This window comes from Bombus fervidus, chromosome 7 (assembly GCF_041682495.2).
Source record: "Bombus fervidus isolate BK054 chromosome 7, iyBomFerv1, whole genome shotgun sequence".
Taxonomy (NCBI): Eukaryota; Metazoa; Arthropoda; class Insecta; order Hymenoptera; family Apidae; genus Bombus; species Bombus fervidus.
Genome location: NC_091523.1, coordinates 6,734,916 through 6,752,435, shown reverse-complemented (window position 1 = coordinate 6,752,435; position 17,520 = coordinate 6,734,916). Strand labels below are relative to the sequence as shown.

The following is a 17,520-nucleotide window of genomic DNA, read 5'->3' as shown; positions in this document are numbered from 1 at the left end:
TTATTTAACACTTCATATCCGTACAAAGCCACAAAATCAAATTCTGTTCATGGATTTGAGGAAGCAAATAACATGGCAATGAAAACAAAGGCAATGAAATCACGTCATCCAATCATACATGCTACGATTGGTAAGTTACATGGTTTGGTTCTTTTGATAATAAGTTCAATATTCAAACATGATTATTTAAGTTTACATACGAGCTAAACTTCCACGACTTCTACTCATGCACGATTCAATAATTTTCTAACGACAATCAATAACATTTTTATTGACAGATATTTGAAAGATATCTCTATCTTCGTGCATAAGGTTAACAGAGTCATTTTTAAATTTCATTTCTGTCTTAATGAACTTAAATTTCTTGTCATAACTTATGGTACTTTCTGGTTTTGAAAACATATTTAATGAAATTATTCAAGAGTCAAATATAACGTGATTTGGTGTCCATAAATTTCCTACATGGGAATAGATAATACTAACTTGCACATGATATGTGTGCTTACAAGTCTTTTAGATACATTCAGGTCCTTATTAATAAATTTCAATACTCAGTACTCCTTTATTATCAAAAAGATTTCCATGTTTTGTTCCCGCTAACATAATATTAATTACTCCTGTATCAAATATAATACAAGCATGTTTAAGAATCTTTTACACAATTTATCCAGTTTCTTCTGTCCAATTATGCATTAAATTAAAACAAACGAAACGTATAACGTAGAATAGATATTTTATTGATAAGTAGAATTAATTTATGATATATGCACGCTTTTTGTACAAAGATATATTGTTTAACTTAGAACGAAAGGTTGAAAATTTCTTTATTATTATTTTTAACAGACTGTTATAATTTCATTTTTTTTAAATTTTGCTTCAAGTTAAATATTTTGATACGAAAGGCTGCCGATAGGACTGTGATCTAATGTACTTTAGTAAGGACGTATTTATTGTACCATCTGTACATTTTAATATTCTTGGATATAATATACGGTATAAGTTTAATAATATTCCAACGGTCCATAAAATACCTCAGATTAGTATCTATTATCTATAGTTTAGTTTTACTTTTACCTAGGTTCTATTTCTAAGATTTCGAATAAATTAATATTAAGCAACTGTGTTAAACGGTGGAGGTCAACGAAGGACTCATTGTTTGTTTTTCGTTTTAAGTCGTAATTTCAAACATTAGTCTTAACCCTGAATTTTAAGTCCCAGCTTTAAGTTTTATCGTTAATTTTAATCATTACTTTTAATATATTTGTAAAGATCGATGTAGTTGATCGATATATTTGTTCGCAGAAATAAGATTTTGGTCATCTGTTTACTCTTTTCGTACATTTTCTTGTTTTTCTCTTTCGTTGGTCTTTTACTCTATTCATCGGACGTAATTTATTTGTTTGTACAAAAAGGTTGTATCCTACATTATTGACTCATTTTTACACATAGAATCACCACCATGGAACTACGTTATGAGCGATATCCTATATCTTTTATCTGTATTAGTAGATCAAGTAATTAGAACTCTTCTTGAAATAAGATATGTAAAATATAATGTACACATATACATATATTGAATATTTCATAATATATAACATTCTTGTATCTATATCGTATCTATGCCAAAACTTTATATCATTCGCATCTAAAACTTAGATACATGTTCAAAAGAGATTTTATCATGATGAATTATTCAATACGTATTTACATTTCAGAAAATTTTTTATTTCACGATATTTAATCTCACATATACATACGATAGTTTTATTATCTATGATGTAATTTTAATAAAAACATAATCGAACAATATATTGAAAATATCTTTAAGAGATTTATAATCTATTTCAAGAAAATTTATTTAGGCAATACACAAGGTGGACATGGACTCATACCTGGACAAGGTAATACACATTTTTGCGTTACACTGTTAAATTTCAAACTGTTTGGGCACGTAAGATTATATCTGATGATCGTTGCACCATTCACGTAACAGAAATAATATTGCTGACAAGTGATGTCACTTGCTATTGGAAATCTACCATTTGTAACGCATGTAGGACTTGGCGTCGTACTTGGCGTCGTACTTGGCGTTGTAATTGGCGTTGTAATTGGCGTTGTAATTGGCGTTGTAATTGGCGTTGTAATTGGCGTCGTACTTGGTGTCGTACTTGGTGTCGTACTTGGTGTCGTACTGGGCGTGGAACTTGACGTGGAACTTGGTGTGGAACTTGACGTCGTACTTGGCGTCGTACTTGGCGTCGTACTTGGCGTTGTAATTGGTATTGTAATTGGTGTTGTAATTGGCGTTGTAATTGGCGTCGTACTTGGTGTCGTACTTGGTGTCGTACTGGGCGTGGAACTTGACGTGGAACTTGATGTGGAACTTGACGTCGTACTTGGCGTCGTACTTGGCGTCGTACTTGGCGTCGTACTTGGCGTCGTACTTGGCGTGGAACTTGACGTCGTACTTGGTGTCGTACTTGGCGTCGTACTTGGCGTGGAACTTGACGTGGAACTTGATGTGGAACTTGACGTCGATGATGCAATTTGTTTACAGATATAATTCGAAGACGATGTGCAATATTTTAGCGAGGGATCAAATACCATCGAAGGTGAGCACGATGTATCGTATGACGTGAATTCAGCTCCGTTAAAAATACATATATAATAATTAGCACACGTTCCATCGTTGATTTCAAATGCTCCTTGCATTACACATGTATGGTTAGATGGAACCATTTGAAACATCCCAATGGGAATCGAATTAAAGATGAAAAGAATTTCAAACGCAACGAGGAATACGTTCATTTTGCGTATCTTACTGGTTTACAGAAAACAATGCACATTTGCCGAAAATCAAAGAGAATATGTTTCTTAGTTTCATCACTGCAGCGAATATATTACCATCGTTGAATTTATTGTTTTATTATCGCGTATTACGAATATCTGTTAAATTCTAAGAAAATACGAGCTGAAAATAAATATCTTATGATACTTGGTTTATGAGTAAAAGAGATATGCGGACTATTATTGCTTCCTTGTGTACGACATATGAACGTATTATTAACAATTAGTCTTCCTAGAGCTATTTTCTTCTGAAAGAATTTATGAAAAACAACCAAGAACATAGCGTAAGAAGAAGAAGAAATTAAATTTTTTATTTCACATGATATACGTTCTACACATTTTGTTCGGTAGTAAATTAGCTAAATTTTTTTTTAAATCAAACTGCTTCTTAAATTTAATATTGAAATATCATTAATCTGTCCAAATGATGAAAATTCGTTTGTCTGAAACAGAAGATACTTATACAAGCTTTGCTAGGTAATTTGTAAAGCGCAAAAAATTATTTATTTGAGTTTAATGAAACGATCCTGATTACTTAATCGATTAACAAGAATAAGTATATATAATAAAATATTATATAGCAATAAGCAAGTATAATGAGTAAACACAGTATCAGATATTGTAAAAAATGTATTTTTATTTGAAATAGGTTACTCGGTAAATAGAGTATATTATAGTTAATCGGTTCACCAGTTGTATGGTTTGTAACATTTATTTCGAACAACCCCAACAGATACGTAAGTTAAATCGTTTTCCAACAGGGGGTTCGCAAGTAAGAAAACTTTCGTAGAGATATGCATTGTAGAAGAGAGATTGGTAGGTAGAAAAGGAGTTCGATTCTTCGAGAGTAAGAGAAAGGATGAAAGAATAGAGAAAGAAAGAAAGAGAAGAGGAAGGAAAGAAGGAGCAAATGTATATAAGCGACTTGCATGAAAGACGCGCCAATGGACTCTCTCTTTGACCTTACTGAAGCGTGCACCTTTCTTCCCGTTTTTTCTTCGTTCTCCAATCTCCTTACTCTTCGAAGTTTTCTATAAGATCCTTCTATTTGACGTCCTTGCTCTTCAATCTTGATCTTGCCGTGAGGAAGTTCAGTAACTCTTTCACATCGTGCACTTTCTGATTATGTGTTACCAAATATAATACATCGAGTTTACGTCTCGTTCTTCGTTGTAATCTTCAAATAGTATTTGCAGTGATTTCAATAAATTCTTTTTTATCGAATTAAAATGTGTGACCATTGAATTAAAAAGTTTCACCTTGTTTCTTGTGATATGTTCCTGACGAAATGGACCTACATAACAGTATGCGAAACATGAATCTGCTTCGAGTGAGTATAAATAACATTTTAAAACATTATGAAAGTTTATTAAATAGAGTTATATTTCGTGACATAGTAATTTTAACTATTAAAACTTACTGTGTTAAACATGTAACAATAGTCCATTGATTAAACAATGTATCTCATATCGACCAAACTTTTTCCGTACCTTGACACAAGATAAGTAGCAAAAATTGAAGTTAGAAATTTATTTCTTTAATCTTATATTACACATTGTACATATTATACATATATTATATTTCTTTATTTACTCTATATTGAATTTTACATTTATATTTAACAATTTATATGTAATGTATGTATAATAATGTAAGGAAAATTATAAAATTTATGTTATTAAAATTATAGCTTGCCATATATGTATATACCTATACACTGTGAAAGTTTAAAAAGAATAGCGAGGGAGTAGGTTAATTTGTATGAAACAAATCTGACAGTTTCAACCTAGTGTTAGCATTAGTAAAGCTTGTTAATTAAGTTTTCCCATAGTTCTTTTCATAAAACTCCAACAAAGCTTTTTCATAGTTCTTTTCACAAAACTTCTCACAAAGTTTTTCCATAATTCGTTTGCAAAAGTGTACTAACAATGAGACTATTTCTTTTCTGTTTTATTATCGAAAAGTTGATTAGAGCATCGATCTAAGTATATACCTATTGCTTTAGGTACAAGAATAAAATGAAATGCGTGTTTAGAAGTCGTATAAAATATTAATTACTACTTTATTTGAATTTACTTACTTAAAGTTTTGTCGATAAAAATTTACTTTTGTAATTAATTATTCTACGATGTTTAAAATTTAACTTCAAAGGATGAATATGCAAATAGCTCTTAACTGTTAGAAATATCCTCCAAATTTCTCCTATATCTTTTTACGTTTCTTCAATTTTACATTTACAAATTAATCTATTTTATAACAGCATCAATTATTTATTTAGTGTTGTATGAAATAAGTGTTTGTTTAATTGAAACTTTTGTTTGTAAGGATACACTCTTAGTTACAAATTAATGGTTAGAAACTCTATACATATGTATTTCATTGATTTTGCATTGTACTTGTGAGAGTAGATGTTCGACTTTTTAACCATAGATTTTATGAGGCGAAAGCTATACTGACAGAGATAAATTACTATTTTTTACAATAAATTTATTTATATCATATAGATACAATTTAACGTCTTATTAGCGAATATAATATATAATAAATATTAATTATGTTGCTTTGATTTTGTTTTCAATAAGAATTTTTCTAAATCTTTTTGTTTATAACTTGATACAAAAAATAAAAAGGTGGGAAAATAGAACAGTGTTATTAATTAAAATAATTTATTTCTTATCAGAAAGTATACTTTTATTTTCCTTCTCCAATTTTTTCTTCTTCAACTTTTTAAAGAAGAATTTCTACAAATATTCCATGACATAAATAATAGCACTTTTCAAAAATATAATGAAATTAAATTTGTTTTACTCTAAATATAGTTTCTTTTAAATTATTATGTTATATATTACAAAACATGTTAAAAATATAATATTTATTGGAATGAAACATTGTATAGTGTTTATGTTCTTGTACATAGAATTCTGTAGAGGAGCATGTGCTTGATTTATCATGCAACGCGTACAAGGCGAAAGTTAAAAATCACCAATTCAAAGTCTGGTAAAACGACGCTCCAGGGGCATGACCAAATTTAACTACTATTTTAAGAAATATACCTACGACTAGTCTACTTTCGCTTTGCGAATTTTCAATTACCTGAGATTGTGAATTTTCAAGGAAGATAATACGTGTATTCATTTTCTTTATTTTATGAAATAGAAGTTTAACTTATTTGTAATAATCTATCACTCATAAGTGTTCGTAAAGAAATTTAGAACTAGCTTAGTATCTTAGTATATTGATTTCAAGATTATAAAAAAATTTCTTACATTTATAACGAAACCACTTTCAATAATATTAACGTCACCTATTTTTATTATATTATTATTTTAAGAACAGGAATTCAAAAATTCAATAAAATCAAGATAGAAATAAGATGTCAATTAGAATAAAAATAAAAGCAAAAATATTAAGGACAGATTAAAAAATAAATGCTTTATAATGTTCGTAATGGAACAATTTTTAAGCAATTTTTTTAATAGGATAATTTCTATAAACAATACATATTAGTATAATTATAAATATATATACCTTTAATATTTAAGAAGTAGCAAACGTTTATTTATTATTAACAACTACATGTCCAGTGTTATTTTTTGATGATACCTCCCATGAATTTTTATAGCGTAGCATTTGAATGCTCCTTTAAACTTCTGACTACTGACCATTTTGAACCACTAACAAACTTTTTGGCAGATTTTCAAGAAACAAGAAATTAACCTGTAGACATGTCCGGTTACAAAAGCTTCTGAAAGTTAGGTCTGATTTGTATACGTCGTGAATCGCCAATCGTTCACGATCCAACAAAGACGTGAACGATGTGAGGGAAACATATGCTCGACGCTTTCGAGTGATCCTTGTCGTTTGGCATAGTGCCAACATAGGAGCGAAACTCTTTCGTCTACGACCTAAATCTGTCGCTTTCCGTTTGCACGTTTCTTCCTCTTATCAGTGTCAATACCGATCATCTTCGAATAAGCTTTATGGCCTTATTAAACATTGACGTGACTCATAAAAACTTTCGTCTTCTGACAAATATTTGTGCATTATATAAATGTCACATGATTTATATAGCATTTAACCTTACCAATTTTTTCTTGTCTATAAAATTTTCAACAACAAGATACTCTCACAACTAACGTTATTAGCGAAATGTGATAAGACTGGAGTATCAAATTATCAGTACTGATAGATTTTCTTGTTTTTTATGACAGTAACAAGATTGATGATAAAATAAGTACAGTTCTACAAGTGAATTTTATAAATTACAAGCTGATTATCCTCATTCATGTAAACTTATAAAATTATAGAAATTAATTATGGAATAATAGTCGTAATAGTATGGAATGTATGACGCTTTGTATGTGTTTATTAGTAACATTCTAACATTCTAATCATAGTATTGATTATTTAGCATTTAAGAGATAGATCTCTGCTTCGACAGAAACATAGAAAAAACATGATTTATGGGTAGTCTTGTTTACATTGAGAAAACAAGAAAAGTTCAGAAAGTTAATTTTTATATTTATTTATTATATATTTTTATACTATTTTATATTTTATATTTACTCATCTTTTTTTATCATTATATTATAATGTTGCTGCTGAACTAAATAAAATTTATTTCACAAAATTAAGGAAGATATTAAATATATTTTATATCTATTATTTCCTGACATTCGTTTAAAAAATCTAATGCACGTGATAATTATACCTCTCATTATCAAGGTATTTCCACAACTGTCCTTCCTATGTAAACTACTTCGTTAAAACCGTTAGAGCTTGTTCGTTGTGAGGAATAAGACTTCAAGATTTTCACTTTATCTCTTCTCATCAAGTTCTCAAGGAATAGAGCCTTCCTGTTTGAAAGTTTATTTCTTACTATAGTTACATCACAAAAACGATTAGAATTTCTTTCTTTAATACATTATTTTATATACATAAGATGGCATGTAGAGTAATTAAATTATACATTTACATAAAACACAAGCGATGGAATATAAAGTGACCAAATTTTATTCGCTACTAAAATAAATCTTACTTTCTTCGTATCAATATCGCAAGCATTCATTTCGATTTCAATTGACTTATATATTTCTATTTTCATTTAATTATAATTCTATATCATTTAAGTTCATTTAATTATACGTACGAACGATTATTATAACTAAAATTAATATAACTGAAAAACCTGCAATATTAATTACTTTTTATTATATTTTTTTAAAAGTTAAATGTCTTAATATTAGAAGATCCTATTTGTCGTTATATTAACTTCATTAAAATATCAATGAAGAACTATAACAACGAAGAAATATACAGACAGACATACATTTGTTTGTTACTCTACAATTATCCTCCCTACGATTAGAAGATTTAAGGACAGCAGAAATTATTTTCGATAAGCAGAATGAAAGCTTTCTGATATTATTTCGATTTAAGATAAACAGCCAGAAGAAAATTACACACTCGTTATTGGCATTGGTTAGTCTCGATTAACGTCGGCATTTATTCTAGCACACGTGTTGCTCACACGAGCACACCAACACTTTGTTGAATACGCATTATACTGATTACATGCAACCACATATTACATCTTCTCACTATAGGTCGACTCTCGTAATACCCACAGCCCACTTACCTACATTACTCCTGCTACACAAGTGTCTCTTATATACTTCGACTATTACCGTGTGTGAACTACCTATTCTTCAATGAAGAATAGTTTATCTCACGATCAAATACAACCGATTATATGTATACTACTTTTCGGTAGCCAAAATTAGACGACAATGTAATTTTAATGACTCTTCGTTCATTCATTTCATTTTAATGAAATCTTTATTAGTCAAATTGTATTAGTTGAATAATAATTTAAGACTTTCTTTTACTATAATATTCCCTTCCTTCTTAACGAATGTGCTTTAAATAATAAATTTAATGCGAACGTACTTTATGTAGGATAAAAACTGGGAAAATACAATTTTCGCCTTGAAATGCTTCGAAATGAAAAGCGTTTCAATTCTATGAAAAGGCAAAAACGCGTTAATATTTAAGTGATAGCACATCGACGATGTTATAATTATTTCCTTGTAACTTCGACATTGCAATTATTTATTTTCTCTATAAAACTTATTCTATCTGTATATATTGTAATTTCTAGAATACAAGTTCAGAATGTTATAACTTTATAAAATACTTATTTACTTCCTTACACGTGCAAATAAATGTTAATTTTTGATTTTAAATGTAATTCAAAATTAGCTATAAAATAATTTTCGACGCGTAAAATTATCGAAATTAGAATTTCGCTAGAATTAAATATATTTGTATAATACTTTTTTTTATGACTTCAGAGATTTTATTATCTTTATTATTAAAAAATATTTCATGGTTTTGTTAAAGGTTCCCTTTTCAATACATATTATTGTTTTATATATCATATTACTCGTTATAACGATAGAATGGCTTGCTTATGGCTGGCTTGAAGTTCACTATCCTGTTAAAATGTTATTATACATATTATCTATTTTAAGTTAATTTGAAAACGTAATAACAGGTCAAGTAACTCTGTCTACTGGGACTTGTTTCAAAGCGATAATACAAAATGATATTGTTTGCTACTTTCGCTTGAGTAACTACTTCTTATCCGTTGCTAAGAATATAAAGCACACCGAGTTTGATGTTAATAGGTTTAAAAGTGATATGAGGGATCTCTTCCATCCTTTTTTTTCATTTGTTCACTTTCTTATGCAGTTCCGGTTCTCGCTGTAAGTACGGTGATCCGCGAGTACTCTCGTTCTCTCTCACACGTCCGCGCATTTCACGGTAAACGTAAAATAGCACGTGGAATTCCACGGGAACACCATTGAATTTATGTCTCGTGAGAAACTCGTAAGCAATAGTTGGTCGTTCAAATCTGTTCTGCACTCGATTTTATGCTATCCTTGCTCCCCTTTCACTCCTCACCCTTTGTTTTCGATAATTTAGTTGAATATCAGAACTTACAAACATAATAACGAAGATGAAGGCTGCTAATTATTCCTTACTCTTTATCATGTTGCAGAAATGTTTCTGCTTGATTAATTCAATTTCTATCAAAGATCTTATTTTTAGATTAAATTAAACAAAGATTTTCATATTAGAAAATTTTCTTATCACCTACGTCTATGAGTTTTACCTTCTGTTGGAGATTATGGTAAAGTTTGATTACTTTCCCAAATATTTATGTCTCATCGAATCAATAATGGACATAATTAATTACATACAAGACGATAGAAGAAGAATATTTATATGTATAATTATTAATATAAGTAGGAGAATACGAAAAATTAGTGTAATTGTCTAATCCAAGTGAAACTACATAGTTCTGGTATAATTCAGAGCGGTAATGAATGTTCCTCAGGAAGTGACCCACTTTAGTTTACCCTGTGTTTATTTTCCATGGTTATTGACCATTGTGAGAAGTGCACAAGCTTTTCTAAGCGTATTCGTTCATGAATTTTCATCTGCTGTTAGGAATGTGATGTATTTATTTTAATTATCATTGAATATATTTATCGAATATTCTAAAACATGAAATTTTTTATATCGCGCATAGTTTTGTACTAGAAACTATCTGTATGTAAAATATATAAATATAATAATAAAAACGGTTTAAGTTCGGTGTTCATCTTTAATCCAATTAACAACTTATATGCTTTTAGGTTACGTTAACGCTATCACTGCTCGTTTTTGCATGCAGTACGTCATCATGCTTGAAAAATGATCCAAGTGAACCATCCTTCGATAATGGTCCAAATATTATTCGGCGCAGTAGAAGGGCCGGATTAAGTGAATATTTAGTCCCACCTCCAATACCGAAACCTTATCCGGTGAGGTCTGGAAGAGTAGCAAATCCTTCGGCAGCGGAATCTCCAGGATACTTTACACAATTGATGAGCTGGTTGAACCCTTTTAATTATGTCTCTTCAACTTCTACGCCTCTAAAGACATCACACCTCGAACCACCACCTCTTTATTCTCCATTAACTCAATCTTACAGCCCTCCACCATATAATTTGCATCCTGCTTTGCAGCCTGGACCGTCTCTCCATCCTCCACTTGGACCTCAAATTGATCCATCTTTGCATTCTTCTATCGGTCCATTTCCTCCTGTTCAACATGCCGGTCCACTTCCTCCTGTTCAACATGCCGGTCCACTTCCTCCTGTTCAACATGCAGGTCCACTTCCTCCTGTTCAACATGCAGGTCCACTTCCTCCTGTTCAACATGCCGGACCACCTGTGGCAGCTCCTTCTAGTGGACATCCGGATACATCTCTTAATCTTCCTGCTCGCCCATCCTTACAATTTTACAACCCTTCAACGATCTTTCATGGTATGCAACGCGCTTTCCCAACTCCGAAAGACAATCGCGGTAGTTACGTAGCGGCAAATAAAGGGAAACATTGTAATCCTTGTAACAAAGTTCCTTGGATTCCGATGCAAGATAGCGGACTTCATTCGGACAAGTATCCGCTTCCTACGCAACTTTCGAACGGTTATCTTCCTCCTAGCAATCAAGGAAATCACGACGTCCAATACGCGGCTTCGCATGAAGTCAGAATACCAGAACTTTCTCAAATACCTGTTGAACAAACACCTTTCAACAGCGCATTACCGCACCCACTGTTGTACCATGACACGATACCTCCCCTTTACAAAGCAGAACCCTTTAATCGGCCGTTTCAAAATCCTTCTTCAATCGAAAATGTGGAACATTTCAAATCACCAGCTTTGCCTGTGACACCGTTAACTGATCAAGTACACAAAAGTCCTGATGTTAAAGACGAGCGTTATAATATTTATGGTAATGACGATCAAAGATCCATTGGAACAGAGATTAATCAAGGACATGTAAGTGCCATATCTAAAAGCCATGAGACCGAGATCAACAAAGAGCCTGTAGACCACAATGAATCATTTGATAGTTCGATTCTCGATGCTCAGTCTCCAGGATCGTCGAATCTCGAAAATCACGAATTTCCTAGTCAAAGTGGTAACGAATACCATGAATTCTTTCATCCAAATCCAACTCTTATCACCGATTTCAATTACTTACCGCCGGATCTGAAACCTTCGGCTAGCTTCGCAACTTCCACCTTCCACAATCAAGAAAGCGATAGTTTGAATTATCAATATTCCGGCGATTTGTCGCCTAGCGGCAGTGTCGTTAAAGATTCTCACGTAACGACGCAACCGTCTCTTGTGAGTTCTTTCGTTTCGGAAGAAAGGCCGATACACTTTGAGGAATCGCCGCTGCTAGATCTGACGAAAAAAGACGAAAGTCGCACCGATATACAATGGCCAACTTCCACTATTGGCTATACCGATATCGATAATGTATCCGACAATACAGCGAAGACAACTACAGATTATAATTTAGGAACCGAAAATGTATTTTTTGAAGATTCATCCGATTCTGTCAAGTCGACCGAATCCTATTCTCTTCCGGATATTCAAAATATTAATAATGTTTTTGGACCATCAACAATCGCAACCGTGGATTTCTCAAATAGTAATATTAATCAACATGTCGAGACGTCAACGGGTAGTAGAGAATATACAAATCAACAAGACGTTTCGTATATTCCACCATCTGGACAAGCAGGATATTTGTGGCCAAGTTTGTTAATAAATACACCAAACTTGAGAAACCATTCATCGAAGAATCACGGTTCCTTGAATCATCCTGCTCGATGGAATAATTCTTTCTCAGGAAATAAGAATTCTGAAAAGCAAGAGAGTATAGATACGAAGGATACGCCAGATACGCTTCAAAAGCCACAAAATATGAAGCGAAATAAACAAGTGAGCAAAATTATTCATATGAATGTAGTTAGGATTTTACGAAACTTAAATATAACAGTGGAATATATAAAATTCGAAATTTTAATTATTTATAAGTAACATAAGATATTCATTTACGTATTCAGAAATTTTCATTGAGACTTTGTTTACACGGTAATTCATAAATTGTATGAAAATAAAGTAAAATTCGATTATCGATGACAAAGATTACGAATTTATGAAAATAACGTAATGTTTTAGGTACAAGTTATTATACCATACACGTCGGAATATACACCGATTCCGTTCCAACAATCTTACGGAGATTGGAGTATCAAAACTAATTTTGAACGTACGCAGCCAAGAAAGGTTCCTTCTCGAACCGGATTGAACGCCGATAATTATCTTCAACAAGAATCTAGGAATGATATTCAAGTAGTTAATCAATTTCAATCACAATTTAATGTCAATAACTCAAAAAAGTTGAACGTGCAATCGATAAGACCATCTTCAATTACGGTAGAAGATTCGAAAAGCACTACAACAACAAGAGCAAACACTTCCATCGATGTGCGAAGGTTGCAAAAGAATATCGATAACTGGACAATACAAGTGAGCTTATAGATATATAGTTAATTATTTAATTATCATTAATATAAGTGAGATATATCTCGATGCTTCTTATTATTTATTACTTATAACTATCATATTTTTTCTTTCTCTTGAAATCAAAATTTTCTTTATTCCCCTTATTTTTGGAAAATAAAGAGTCGTCGCATGTAATAATTAAAATTTTATAAAATTTTGCCATCAAATTAGTCTTGTCTCTTTAATTGTGCATCATTTGCATTAACTGGTAAAAGTATCATAGCACATATTCGCGATGATTGATTCTCACCTTTCCGAATCTTTCAGCATTATTAAAAATGATACTAATATGTTGATGCTTTTTATAATGAATATCCTTCTTATGGTCATAAAGAGGAAAATAACTAATATAAGATTTTTACCCGTAGGAATATTCAAGACCTACAACGTCTAGTACAATTTTACCTAGTTCCTTGCACCCTTATCTTTCGCCATCGAAGAAAATTCCAACGGAATACTTAACAACAACAGAACCAGCCGATCGTATAAACGAGTCGAAAGATCACAATGAAATTGTGAAAACTTATTCTTTGGCTGGCTTTAGTTTCAACGAGATAGAACATGAAGGCTCTGCGAGTAATCGTATCGAGGAGACCCAATCGGTAATTTGATGCGATTCGATTGCACTTCACATTTTACCTTTTACGTATTTGATTATTTAATCTATTTTTATTATACTACTACGTTATATAATACAGTACTAGTAATAATAATTCTGTGTATCTACATATAATAATCGGTAAATCGTTATTTTATTATCGTCTAACTTATAAGTGACATTATACAACGATACTAACTGATATTAACAGTAAATTATAAAATTAATAGCAAAATAATATTATTCATATTGATTGTTCTGAATATTGATTTCCAGGCCGTAAAGGTTCTACGAATAGATAAACCGAAAGTGACAATTAACGACGTGCACAGCGTAGATAAGCCCACGATAGAAGAAAAGTCAACATGGAAGTCAGACTCTGTATCGATATCATCTATAAATAAAGAACGAGTTTACGTGGTAACGCCACAGCCGATATCACAAATACCCTCGAAAAATGATGTGGAAAATCGTAAGGGGCAAGGGGAGACAGAACAACCGGAGCAAACAAGTGAATCGACCGCCAGTGACATAAGCAACAGCAAGAATAATTTCAGTGAATTTGAAGCGATCGAAAAAGCCTATCAAGTGCTTCCGCAAGCGGTAAATAATCTTGCTGTTGCATCTACCGGGAAGGAAAATATTCCTTTGTGGGGAATTATGGAACACGAAGAGTTTGCTTCTTTGAATTTGAACGAAAATGACGAAGAAGCAACAGAAGATATCGTGGATGGGCCGATACTTTATTCTGGGCACTCAAAGGTGATAAATTATCGAAAATATTGAACATATTTTGTCAATTATTATCCTTCGAAATGGTAGAAATATTGCTATTTGTTAATTCTCTCTCTCTCTCTCTCTCTCGTTATTTATAGATAATTTATAGAAAATGATATTGTTTACAGGTGTCACGAGCTAAACGATGACAAGCAAGAATCTCTTAAATATGGAGGCTGAAAAACACAATTTTTAATTGTGAATAGTTAATTGTTCTATCGTTTTAATCTTAAAGACTTTCTATTACTTGATTTGCGTGTAACAGGACACGAATAAAATTGTTTTAGCGTTTTAAGCGTACAACCTGAACTTTATTACGGCCAGTGTAGACTTATACGTATTATTATATAAAAACACTAAGATGATTATTTGTAACATAATTAGATACGTCTGTCAAAAGTATCGTGTTACGAGCGTTGCGAATTAAGGCTTAATTTCGAATTTCCCCTTTTTGCTATATACGAAGAATTGCTATAAAAATACAATTTCATCGACGTAATTGTTATTTGATCGTGTAATTACTTTGTAAATACGTAAAAGTAAATATACTATAAGTTTAATAAATAGGATTAAATTAATTGTAAGTACGTACTGACAAGGTTGTATCCCGAAAAATCCATAATTATTTTTGTAAAATAATGGAAAATTCAACAGTTACAAGTTGCTATAGACCGTCGAATAGATTAGATCATGATAACGTTAATCATTACTCTGATGTTGTTAAAAATCTCTTTCAATTCTGAAGTTGAAGTTTGCCTTTACAACATTAAAGAGTAGAACACAGAGTGCACAACATATATGTACGCGTGAAATGTATAAAAATAAACATTCTTCGACTCGACGAAGTATAGTTATAAAATTAAAGGGACCATTATCCATTTTTTGGCTATTTTTAAGAGGGGCAGAATCAATTTTGTAATGTACTAAACCCTATTGTACTACTAATGTAAATGTAAACGTAATGTAACTAAATTCAAAGTACATTTAGAAGTTAGAAACTCAACTTTATTTTTAATTATCTGAATAAGTTTTTCTCTGGATATATAACTAAATATACGTTTTCTTATACCGTCACTTTCGATGATTTTGCACACTTGGAAGCCACCCAAAAAGAGCTATTTGTATTCAGATACTACAGCGATGCACTCTCATACGTATTCCGCGTACTGTGTGTTTGACAATGTTTAAGACTTTCTCGATTATATGGTGAAAGGAGACCGTATTCCGGTTCACGTTGTTTCATCAATTGAAAAGTGCGACCATTTTACCATGATTTCGTGACTGAAATTTACGATGATACTCTCTAATTTTATTGTGCTTTAAACTTTTACTGGACGATACGAGAATTATATCAGAAATTGGTTTAAAGCTGATTAGAAAGTTCTAAGAATGAATACTTGTAAAAAAGAGACACATTTGTATAAAACTTTTCTTGGATTCGTAAATACATATTGAAATTATAGGAATTATTAATCTCATTCTCCTTATATATATTGACTGAATACATTCAAAGAAGAATTTGACTTTTTATTAACTTACTTCTACCTATTACAATAATCTTAAAGAAATATTTTCTTATAATCTGGAACATTAACAAACAAACGAATGCTTCTACTAAATGTAATAAATAAGATATATAAAATACTTTTTTCAAAGTACCAAATTATTTGTAAATTATAGACCTAAATTATATATAAGTTATAGATGTGTATATACATTATATATACGTGCAAATATTATATACACACGTGTAGAAAAATAGAAAAATATAAAATGACGAGGCGTATGTATATTTCCTACGATGGAAATTAATTATTTCAAAATAGGGTTTTTACAAAAAAATGTTTATTCACTTAACTTATTCAAGCATACATATATACATATGTACAATTACATTTGTACCAAACCAGTTAGAAATTCTTGGCACTATCATGTTTATTTTTGAATATTTACATTAATCCATGTAATCGGCCCTTTTTAAAATATGTAAAACGTTTAATCCTTTGTGTTATGCCTTTAATAGCGTGTGAGAACTTTTACCGGAAGATTCTGAGAAAAAAGAATCCATTGTCGTTGTGCGGAAGATCGTGATTGTTAAAAGACCTGAGTTGCGGTAACGAAACACTTCACATCATTAAGTCTGTTCTGTGGCAAACAACATTGAATAAGCACACGACCTTAATTAAACTTGAGATGATATAGCAGTTGCTGTGATCCGTATAGAAAGTGCTGTACAAACTTTTCTTTAATAAACACTATATGTAAGTATAATCGTTAATACTTTAAATGTCGCATCAAGTATTATTTTTAAATACATATAGTAATTTTAAAAATTAGTTAACAAATTTTAATTATTCTATTGGATAGTTCGAAAAGTTCGTAACAAATTTTTTAAGAAATTACCTATGAACTTATTGAATAATTTCGTGATTGTCTTATTAAAATATTCTTTTACCTTTCTCAGCGATAAATTGTTCAAAGCTGTTTTGCAGGCATCTAAGGTGTGTTATAATGTATTTTTGTCATTCAGAATGTTTTGTAAAAATTTAATTAAAACGAAGAATGGATGATTAAGTGCATATCCAATGTACAGATGCATGGACGTCCAGTACCAGTTCGGAAAAATAAAATCTCTTTTGTCAATTATTTCTGTATATACAGCGCGCGAAAAGTAATCAAACTGAATCTCTATTGATATATGTCAATAACATTTCATGAGTTATCTTAATGAATACATTAAATTATAGCCTAACGTCTTTGTTGGTAAACTTTAGTAAATATTTAATCTTCTTATCCTATGGAAATATTTTATCGACTTCGTTT

At 31.1% G+C, this 17,520-nt stretch overlaps 2 protein-coding genes across 2 annotated transcripts; one reads left to right on the top strand and one right to left on the bottom strand.

The window, feature by feature from the left end:
* Positions 1–102: 102 nt before the first annotated feature.
* LOC139989496 (uncharacterized) lies at positions 103–2,879 on the bottom strand. Its single transcript, XM_072007950.1, has 2 exons — positions 957–2,879; positions 103–903 (listed from the first exon to the last, which is right to left on the bottom strand). Exon 1 carries the CDS (start codon positions 2,806–2,808, stop codon positions 1,855–1,857), a length of 954 nt encoding a protein of 317 aa, XP_071864051.1. The 5' UTR covers positions 2,809–2,879; the 3' UTR covers positions 103–903; positions 957–1,854.
* Positions 2,880–3,726: 847 nt separating this feature from the next.
* Positions 3,727–17,272, top strand: LOC139989493 (uncharacterized). Its single transcript, XM_072007943.1, has 9 exons — positions 3,727–4,177; positions 10,551–10,986; positions 11,095–12,695; positions 12,936–13,286; positions 13,691–13,924; positions 14,197–14,682; positions 14,826–15,950; positions 16,721–16,958; positions 17,162–17,272. The coding sequence occupies exons 1-7, from the start codon at positions 4,136–4,138 to the stop codon at positions 14,844–14,846; spliced, it is 3,171 nt and encodes a 1,056-aa protein (XP_071864044.1). The 5' UTR covers positions 3,727–4,135; the 3' UTR covers positions 14,847–15,950; positions 16,721–16,958; positions 17,162–17,272.
* Positions 17,273–17,520: the final 248 nt, after the last annotated feature.

Bases quoted from the DNA above. Each gene is read 5' to 3' on its own strand.
- LOC139989493 (XM_072007943.1), top strand. From the start codon at position 4,136: ATGGACCTACATAACAGTATGCGAAACATGAATCTGCTTCGA. The intron at 4,178-10,550 runs GTGAGTATAAAT...ATATGCTTTTAG, and splicing joins GAAACATGAATCTGCTTCGA to GTTACGTTAACGCTATCACT. The intron at 12,696-12,935 runs GTGAGCAAAATT...GTAATGTTTTAG, and splicing joins ATATGAAGCGAAATAAACAA to GTACAAGTTATTATACCATA.
- LOC139989496 (XM_072007950.1), bottom strand. From the start codon at position 2,808: ATGAACGTATTCCTCGTTGCGTTTGAAATTCTTTTCATCTTTAATTCG.